We start from the raw sequence: 11,120 nt of genomic DNA, 5'->3' as shown, positions 1-11,120 counted from the left end.
TAGTGGACACTATAGCTTTTGGCTTCCACTCCACCAAGGATGGGTACCTTGGTGGTACGTTTCAGGTGCACCACAGCAAACCACAATATGTATATCCTTAATAGGTTTCCTGAACCATTCTGGGAGATACATACCTTCCTTCATATATGTCACTGCCTCACAGCCCATTCACTTAAATGGGACTGAGCTGCACATAGTCCATTTGACCGATGAACATGATGTCACTGCAATGCTGAAGATGCAATGTTCACCAGAAAGCTGATTCATGGTTGTGCCAGGAGCTGGACTCCTCCCCATCAATTAGATATTGATGACCTATCCTGAACATAGGTTATCAATATTTTACTCCTGGAATTTAAATAATGAATTTGGCATCTTCATATGTTTGTCAGATAGTAAACAAAAAGAGCATCAGTTTTATCCCCTTAATTAAATTAATAATTTGAGCCCAGTACAGCGTGACCACTTAATGTGATACAATCTGGTGGCAACCCCTAAAAGAAAAGGGAGCCACTGAAGGATATACAAATTCCTAATATTAAATGTATTTTCAAAGTTAAAATTTCATTCTGTAATCATAAACACCATTGGAGCAGAACTGGCTTTATCATGTATGGAACACAGGAATTTGTTATCTTCATAGTCAAATACAATTTCCCAGCATACCGAAATAGTGCATTGCAAAAAAAAAAAGTTAATTGGGCAATGACACAAATAGCTACTGTGCAGTAAGTAGGAGTTGCCTGCCAGATGAGTAGTGAAATACTTTCTCTCATCTTTCACTGATCTCCTGCGCTAGCGAGCACAGTCTGCAGCCTAGCATCCCTGCTGCTAGGATCTAACAGCTCTTAAAAATAATTTTTTCCCCCCTTCTAATTATATAAGGTGAAAGGTGAATTAAAACGAAACGTCTGGCAGGTCTTCACAAGGAACAGATTTCTCAGCAGCTTGCAGCAAGGAGGCGTTTAGTGAAATGGTTTGCAGTTGAATGTACTGATTGCCTGCTTCTACTGGAGACAGGACTAGGAGACAGCCCAGCACTGATGAGGACTAAGGAATGACATGTCTGTCTGTAAACAAATGTCATGGCAAGAGACCACTCTGTAGTACACATTGTAATGAGGCATGACAAATAGGAAATGTGTACTAGGAAGAGAAGGGATTCCTGAGGGAGAAATAGAAGGCACTGAAAAGAGAGCTATTTTCTAAACTCCAGCAGAAAAGCCAAAGTCCTTCCTAAGGAGAGCCACGCAGAACTGACTTTAAACAGCATGGCATACGTTCTCATTATAGCTTTGCTTTTCCTTGGACTTCATACATTTGCATCTTTGGCTACAGATACAAGTCAGCCAAGGCTTCGCCTGTCTTATAAAGGTAAGATTATATTCATTTCAATATACGCTGCTTCACTTAATGCTATAGATGTAAAGGAAGACTCGCTATATGGCTGCCATAATTTTAGAATTTCTATATGTGCCTCAATTATTATTCCTTTACGGATTCATTTACTAAAGCGGTTAAAAGTATGTAAAAACGGTAAACTATTCACATAAGAACATTTGCATTGGATACAGGGCACTATAGCCCTTCTATTCCTTATCTGAATATAATATTAGTTTTTTACCTCTTAACTATTCATCTTAACTGTATAAGCACTTGTGCCTAATACGCTGGAAGACAGCTGTACTGGATATGAGTTCAGTGTTGTAGAATGAGGAGATCCCAAGCCAGGAAGGTGCTTGCACTTAATGGGTTTTAAACATGGGGTTAAAGTACAGAAAGAAAAATAAAATGTGTTTGTGTATGCCATGTAATTACTATGCTGTATGTGTAAATTAAAGGAAGTGTAATGCTGTAATTACAGAATATTCAGTCCTTCTAGGATAGATGCCTATTTTATGCTGCAGGCTCCTTCAAGGCTAACATAATTATGTGTGCAACAGCAAACGATCAGTCTCTTGTATACAACAGATATACTGTAACAGTAGTCATAAGTGCTGCAATGTTCTAAGTGTCCTTAGAATGTAATTCACTTCTTATGACTAGCTAAAATAAACATTAAGTAAATTAAAATCACACAATTCATTTGGGTACAATTTTTAGGACAAAATTGCTGAGCCCAAATATTGATTGACTCCATAGTAAAAGAGGTTCTCTTGGCTTTTATCAGATCGATGGGGGTACAACACCCCTGCCGATCAGCTGTATGAAGGGAAGGCATGCGCAGTGTGCATATGCCATCTCTCTTCCTGCTCACTGCTGCTTTGCCTTAGACATGGCAACAGCAGGAAGAGAGACGGGAAACGGCACATGCACATTGTGCTCGCCTTCAATTCATACAGCTGATCGGCGCCGATCTCATCTGATATTCATGACCTATCCTGAGGATAGGTCATCAATAATAAAAGCTTGGAGAACCCCTTTAAATATCAAAAATCCTACATAACAAATAATTTCTGTTTGTGTCATTTTGGGGATCAGTAGTTATTCTAGAATGCAGCATGCCCCAGGTGTGATGTTTTTATGCCATTTTGTTCCATAGGTTTATCCATAGGACTTGAAAAAAGGGCAAAAAATGCATACTATAAAATAAAAGAGTCTCCACAAGAGGTTTTTGTAATTCATGGTGTTTATACAATTTAGGATGTGTGAAAAAAGTTCCACTGGATTAAGGAGCCAACTGTCAGTAATTAATCTGGGACTTTTGTCAAGTTGGTGGATCTTGTGCAGATTATTGTCATTGTAATTATCTGGAGAAAATTAGCAGGCTGGCAGCCCTGCATTCGACTTCAATGATGCCCATAGACAAAAGATAAATCTTGAACTAATTGGATGATTTCAACAGTCATTTAATTGGTCATGTTCTTTTATTCAAATGACTAATCTTGACTTTTTCATGGTTATTTTTGGCCAGAAGTCACTATAACTTGAAGTTTATAAGGAATGTGTCCTCACAACTCTTCATTCTTTTTGGAAATTCTTATGCTTGGTTATTATTTTATGCTTGGTTATAAGGGTTTATTCAGACTTTGCAATATACTATAGATTTTCAACCAGGGCTTGCGAGCAGAATAATCTACAGCATATTAGAGTAGATGAATAGAAATAAACCAGCTCTGCCAATGCTGCAATTGGACTGGGTGACTCGGACACTGTTTCTGTCAAGTATGGTATGTGCAAAAATTCTAGTGTTGTCGCTTACCAAGGATTAAACTGTTAGTACTTTACTTAATAAAGTATAAAATTAGGCAAAAGTAATCTTTAGGTCCAGATAACCTTAGAATTTTTGCATATTACTGTAGCAGCAAAGTGAATCAGATTTTGTCAAATCTCATTTACATACTGCAAAAACATCAGCAGCAGAAATTGACCTGTAGTGCAGATTTTAATGTTGTAGATTGCAATCACAAATTTCAGCTTTTACAAGGCATAGGTTGAAATCCATGGCAAATCCACTGTAAAATCTAAAAAACTGACCTTTCATATGTTGACACAGTTGATTTTTATGCTGCAATTTACATTGCATGTGGATGTACCCTAAATGTTCGTAATTCTATGAGCCAGAGCTATTATCCAATGGAAGATTATTAGGGGCATTTTTTAAGACCGGCGTTTTAGACGCCAGTCTTAATACACCTTGCACTGACGCATGATGCGCCAAAGTTATGTAGAGGAGCATCCACCGCTGGCCTAAATTTATGCCAGCTCCCTTGCTGGGGTAGAATTAGATCATTTTCTATGCCTAAAAAAGGCATAGAAAATGATAAATGAGATGGACCAACGGGCCTGCCCACACCAGGGCCCTTTTTAGTCCTTGCATGAGCCTAAAAAAGTCACAGATTTGGCTACAAATACCCTTTGCAACTGAATGTATGACAGATATACACCAAAAATTTGCATATATCTAATAAATGACCCCTACATCTATTGAAAGCTTGAAAGAGTTATCCAGAATTAGAAGAAAAAGATCCGCTAATTCTTCAGAAACAGTACCACTCTTGTCCTGCTTCATCATGCATTGAAGCTCATTTGCTTGAAAAGGGATGAGCTGCTATAACAGATAAAGAAAGGAGTGAGGCTGTTTCTAAAAAAAATCCTGGAATTGTTCCTGCAGATCTAATCTGTTGTTTATATTTTGGAAACCAAAGATGACATCATCCTAATTGGAAGATAGTAGAACATTTTCCACATTATCTTACCACTAAATCTATTTAGCCTTCAGAATGACCATTAGGGCATAAACCCAAATTTCTATTCTTATGCACTTTGCATTGTCCATTTATTCAGCATTATTTACCGCAGGAATACTATGAAATCGTTTTTGTCTCTTGAACCTCCTATAATTAGAGTCTTTATTTGAGTATTAAGTGATATCCAATTATTACAATAAGTCTCAGTTACATTTGTATGAATTTTCCTGTGTATAGACATACATATACATAATCACACTTTATGACAACAGACACTGTAATGATATTCATAGCCTACAACATGCCTTAATTTAATCTGCTATGTAGGATCCACTACTAAAATTTCATCTCATTTCACATAAGAATGCTGTTTCAGAAGGTAGACACTTGTCTAACTGATATTTTTTTTTCTAAATATTTCTCTCTAAATAAAATAAAAACTCTTTATGAGAAGTTAAAAAGCTACAATTTGAAAGTCTCTAAAGGTGAGATGTACAGTGTATAACAGTGAAAACAAGTCATAACTAGCCTTACAATACCTTCACCAGGGGCTACAATTCATTATGCTTTCCTTACCTTGCCTCTAAATACACTAGCCATGAACATCAGTCTCTATCAGTCCCTTCACATGACCTGGTTAACAAAGGGAGCTTTCAAGTATTGATTACCAAATGTGCAGGTATTTGTTAGCCAGCAATCATTGAATTTAAGTGTCCCATTCAGTCCAATTGCCACAGGTGTATAAAATCCGGAAGTTAGCCATGCAGTAAATTTCTTTGCAAGCATTTGTGAAAGAATGGGTCTTTCATCATAGCTCACTGAAAATTACCCTGGTACTCTAATAGAATGCCACCATTGGAAATATATTCTGTGAAATGACTAATCCCACTTCTCTATCTGGCAGTCTGGGTTTGGCAAATGCCAGGAGAACGTTACCGTCCTGAATACATTGTGCCAACTGTAACATTTTTTGGAGGAGGGATAATGCCATGGGGTTGTTTTTCAGGGGTTGGCCTAGGCTCCTTAATTCCAGTCAACGAAAATATTAACGCTTCGGCATGCCAAGGCATTTTGGACAATTAAATGCTTCCAACTTTGTGGGAATAATATGGAAAAGGCCCTTTTTTGCTCCAGCATGTATGTGTCCCAGTGCACAAAGCAAGGTCCATAAAAGCATAGCTGGGTGATTATGGAGTATAATAATTTGACTGGCCTATATAGAGTCGGGACTTCAACCCCATCAAACACCTTTGGGAGGAACTAGAACAGAGGTTGTGAAACAAGTCTTCAAGTCCAACATCAGTGTCTGACCTCCAAATACACCTACGAATAAATGGGCAACATTTTCCACATATACACTCCACAATCTTATAGAAAGTCTTCCCAGATGAGTGGAAGCTGTTTTAGCTACAAAGGGGAGACCAACCTCATATTCATTCCTATGAATATTTAGAAAGAGATGTTTTAAATGTTCCTGTATGTGTAATGTGTAAGTGCCCCAAAAGTTTTATCAATACAGTGTACCACCCTTTGCCTTTAAAACAGCATTATTTATTCTATGTACACTTGCACACAGTTTTAGAAGAAACTCAACAAGATGTTCCAAACATCTTGGAGAACTAACCACAGATATCCTGTAGATGTAGGCTTGCTCAAATCCTTCTGCTTCTTCGTGTAAGGACAGACAGACTCAATGATGTTAAAATCAGGGCTCTATGGGGGCCATATCATCACTTTCAGAACTCATCCTTATTCACACTTAAGATAATTCTTAACAACATTGGCTGGATGTTCGGGGACGATGCCTTCCTGTAGAATAAATAGGGAGCCATTCAGACAACTCCCTGATAGTATTATATGATGGATAAGTATCTGCCTATATTTCTCAGCACCATTAGTCCTGACCAAATCTCCAACTACATTTGCTGAAATGCCACACCAGACCATGATGTGTCTTCCAAGTTTGGGGATGCATTCCAGCAAATGGGGATTAGATCAGGATAAATGGTGTTCTCAAATAGTGTTGAGCGTTAATATTAGAATTACGAATATTTATCGCGAATATCGCAAATTCGAGAATTCGAGAATATTTCAAATATAGTGCTATATATTCGTTTTTTTAATATTCGTCATTTATTTTTTTACTCGAAATATCGCAAATTTGAATATGACCCCTGCCGCTCATCACTATTCTCAAAGCTGAGAAGATATTTCAGATATTTTTCCATCATGTCAGATATTTTTCCATCATGCAATACCATCAGGGAGGTTTATGATTGGTTCAAAATTTATTCTGCCGCAGGACAATGACTGCTCACATACCCCCAATGTCATTATGAATTATCTTCAGTGGGGCCCTGGAAGTGATGATCCTCAAAGAGCCCTGATCTCAACATGATTGATCCTGTCAGGGATTGCATGACTATTCAGAAAGATTTGAGCAAGCCTACATCCAAGGAAGATCTGTAGTTAGTTCTCCAAGATGTTTAGAACATCCATCTGCCAAGTGAGTTTACAATCTGTGAGCAAGTATGCCTAGAAGAACTGATACTGTTTTGAAGACATTTATTCCACACCTGGCCTTAAACTTTCAGTATATATATATATATATATATATATATATATATATATATATATAAAAAAATAAAATAAACATTCTCAAGGCATAAGTGAAACATAGAGCATCTGGCATGTGGCCATTATTGTGATCAGCAATGACTAGTGCTTTTGACACTGTTCCTCAATTAAGATGATTATTTGGAATCTTGAAGAGGCATGAAACAGTCTCTGACTACAAATCACTCCTTGTGAAAGTTTTGAAAGTACAGACTTGCTTTTCTTCGGGAGCAAAACAGACATTATCAAAGTTTTGGACCACAATTTCTTAAAGTTAGGGAAAGCAATTCCTTATTTCTACTGATATAATGTACTCTTTTGTGTTACCTTAAAATGTATAACTAGAGTGCAGATATATAAATTACATGCAATGTAACAAATGATTAAAATAGTGATCCTTTTTATTTATTAAAGTTGTTAATGTGTTTGATTTTTCTAATTTAGCACTCCAAATGTGCCTTAATCTATTACTGCATATTTCTCACATAACTAGAGAGTGATATTATCTTAGGTAACAGTATACTGTATATTTCACCTTCTGTTAATGTCAGCAGGGTACAGGATATTCAACTAGACTGTCAGATGGTATGATAATCACAATTAGTGTTGAGCAAATCGAAGCAACCAAAGTGGAATTCGATCTGAAATTTAGGAAAAATGTGAGTCGCCACAAACTTGAATTTCCTAGAGATTCATGGCAATGAATAATTTTTCCTACAATGCCAGCTAGAATTGCCTTAGAAAGAATGGAAAAAATATGTATTCACCTCATCTACTTGCTCACCTGCCAAAGGACCTGCACTGAGCGTTATTATGTCGCTGGATTTTCCCAGCGTGATCACATGATGATGTCATCACGCTCAGCGCTGGTGGTTCGGCAGGTCTTTTTCAATCAAGAGAGGAGTGGACTGCCTCTGCATGAACAAGTGGATGAGGTTAATGATATATATTTTTTTAACTCAAAAGGCCATATTGCACTAGCGTATTACAATTTTTAACAGCCGTTAGATCATCTTTCTTTCTTGTTTATTTATTTTTGTTTTTGAAATTTGGAAAGCGGATGATTTTAATTTTTCGATTTTTCTTTCTTTATATATTTAAAAAATACCTTTTAAACTTTTTCTTAAACGTATTTTTTGTCCCCCTAGCAGACTTAAAGATGTGATTGTCTGTTTTACCATTGCACCTTATAAGAGACTCACTACATTCCTAGCAAGCAATAGCAACTTCAGGCTCTTTATAAATATTGTCTATAACTTTTGAGCATACGCCATCTTTAATGACCCAACATCCACCATACTTGTACGACAGAGGTCGGGAAGGGGCTAATGGCTCTCTTGTATTATAAATATTTCTAAATTAGCACTTAAAGTTCTCAAACAACAGTATATAGACCCTGTTATGAATCAGTATTTAGAGTACATGCTGATCTTGGTAGTAGAGGCTTTAGGTTAATACTGCATTAAAAAAAATCAATATTCAATATAATGCGCTGTCAGCAACCACTATGAACTGAGAATATTGTTCAGGGACAAAATCTTCACAAAGTTTAGATTTTTAAGTATGATCATTTTCAGAACACTGTCTTACAACATTCACAAATACTGAGCCTCTTTAACATTTGATTTAAAATACAATTCTAAAATAATTATTTATAAAATAGTATTATAAAAATATTATAACATTATGTTATATGTACTTAAATGCTCCAATACTGTTTGCATTCATGTACTCCCTAGAAGAGTATGCAGTACAGGGAGTGCAGAATTATTAGGCAAGTTGTATTTTTGAGGATTAATTTTATTATTGAACAACAACCATGTTCTCAATGAATCCAAAAAACTCATTAATATCAAAGCTGAATATTTTTGGAAGTAGTTTTTAGTTTGTTTTTAGATTTAGCTATTTTAGGGGGATATCTGTGTGTGCAGGTGACTATTACTGTGCATAATTATTAGGCAACTTAACAAAAAACAAATATATACCCATTTCAATTATTTATTTTTACCAGTGAAACCAATATAACATCTCAACATTCACAAATATACATTTCTGACATTCAAAAACAAAACAAAAACAAATCAGTGACCAATATAGCCACCTTTCTTTGCAAGGACACTCAAAAGCCTGCCATCCATGGATTCTGTCAGTGTTTTGATCTGTTCACCATCAACATTGCGTGCAGCAGCAACCACAGCCTCCCAGACACTGTTCAGAGAGGTGTACTGTTTTCCCTCCTTGTAAATCTCACATTTGATGATGGACCACAGGTTCTCAATGGGGTTCAGATCAGGTGAACAAGGAGGCCATGTCATTAGATTTTCTTCTTTTAAACCCTTTCTTGCCAGCCACGCTGTGGAGTACTTGGACGCGTGTGATGGAGCATTGTCCTGCATGAAAATCATGTTTTTCTTGAAGGATGCAGACTTCTTCCTGTACCACTGCTTGAAGAAGGTGTCTTCCAGAAACTGGCAGTAGGACTGGGAGTTGAGCTTGACTCCATCCTCAACCCGAAAAGGCCCCACAAGCTCATCTTTGATGATACCAGCCCAAACCAGTACTCCACCTCCACCTTGCTAGCGTCTGAGTCGGACTAGAGCTTTCTGCCCTTTACCAATCCAGCCACGGGCCCATCCATCTGGCCCATCAAGACTCACTCTCATTTCATCAGTCCATAAAACCTTAGAAAAATCAGTCTTGAGATATTTCTTGGCCCAGTCTTGACGTTTCAGCTTGTGTGTCTTGTTCAGTGGTGGTCGTCTTTCAGCCTTTCTTACCTTGGCCATGTCTCTGAGTATTGCACACCTTGTGCTTTTGGGCACTCCAGTGATGTTGCAGCTCTGAAATATGGCCAAACTGGTGGCAAGTGGCACCTTGGCAGCTGCACGCTTGACTTTTCTCAGTTCATGGGCAGTTATTTTGCGCCTTGGTTTTTCCACACGCTTCTTGCGCCCTTGTTGACTATTTTGAATGAAACGCTTTATTGTTCGATGATCACGCTTCAGAAGCTTTGCAATTTTTAGAGTGCTGCATCCCTCTGCAAGATATCTCACTATTTTTTACTTTTCTGAGCCTGTCAAGTCCTTCTTTTGACCCATTTTGCCAAAGGAAAGGAAGTTGCCTAATAATTATGCACACCTAATATAGGGTGTTGATGTCATTAGACCACACCCCTTCTCATTACAGAGATGCACATCACCTAATATGCTTAATTGGTAGTAGGCTTTCGAGCCTATACAGCTTGGAGTAAGACAACATGCATAAAGAGGATGATGTGGTCAAAATACTCATTTGCCTAATAATTCTGCACGCAGTGTACAGTTAAAATAGAATTATGTAGAATCTACACTATTCTACTAGTTGTACAGTTCAGTGACTGAAGCTTGATTTAGGTAGTGGTCCTAGAGCCTAATGTCAGAAGCACTTTTCCCCTATGATAAGATGCAGAAAGACAGATAGCTTGGTTGCACCTGGAGCAGCCTGACATGTGTATCTTTACATACCATACATTAAATTCTCTAGGATGAATGTTAAAAAGGAATTGACTTCAAAATGGTTAATGTGGAATCACGTTGAAATATGAAGATTTGTAGAAACTATAAAATACTGGAGTTTTACATGTTGTCTAAGCACTAGAAATACCATATGGACCACTGTGAAATAATGTATGTTCTCTGGGTATTCTGGCCACTATTCTGTTTTAAGGAGGGCCTCTCGACGTTCCTGACATATTTATTTTATTTTAGTAAATAATTTTATTCTTTAATGAATAATAATTCTGCATAATTATTTATTAGTCAACAAAAACAAAAAATTGACCCAGAGTGTCCCTTTATAGGGAAGAGGGGGAAGACAGTGTCCACCCAATATAAACCCAAAAAGAGGGACACATAGAGGTAAGACTCGGTAAAAGCTCCCGAGTTAAATAGCGAAAACAAAAGGAAAGGAGCTCATGATACAAAAAAAATACATTTTATTGAGACATGGTTAAAAGATGACAAGGATAGAAGCAATGGATGAATATGATGCCATAACCATGATGAAATGGGAGCGGGGGACAAAAAAAGAAAAACGCCACCCTGGGAGAAAAAGCACACGGATCAAAAGGGCATGGTACAATGTATATGTATAGCATGGGAATCAATGCTGAATAAATAATCTAACCCATGTACAAAGTACTAAAACAATGAAGTACCAGGTGAGAACCTGTCAACGCATGTCACCTCAGTAAGTAGAGATAGGTATGCAGACAGAAAATAGAGATGGGAGTATGCTTCAGACCGAAAAAATGCAATAAATAAATAAGCGGAGGAG

At 37.3% G+C, this 11,120-nt stretch overlaps 1 protein-coding gene across 2 annotated transcripts in view; it reads left to right on the top strand.

Annotated features, from left to right (window-relative positions):
• The first annotated feature begins 882 nt into the window (after positions 1–882).
• Positions 883–11,120, top strand: part of SEMA3E (semaphorin 3E) — a 223,584-nt gene continuing 213,346 nt past the window's right edge. For both annotated transcript variants that reach the window (XM_040413131.1, XM_040413130.1), the window contains exon 1: positions 883–1,374. In XM_040413131.1, the coding sequence (XP_040269065.1) occupies positions 1,272–1,374 (103 nt within the window). In that variant the 5' untranslated portion in view covers positions 883–1,271. The remainder of the gene's footprint in view (positions 1,375–11,120) is intronic.

This window comes from Bufo bufo, chromosome 1 (assembly GCF_905171765.1).
Source record: "Bufo bufo chromosome 1, aBufBuf1.1, whole genome shotgun sequence".
Classification (NCBI taxonomy): Eukaryota; Metazoa; Chordata; class Amphibia; order Anura; family Bufonidae; genus Bufo; species Bufo bufo.
Note: the sequence above shows the minus strand (reverse complement) of the source record. Positions and strands in the feature narration are given on the sequence as shown.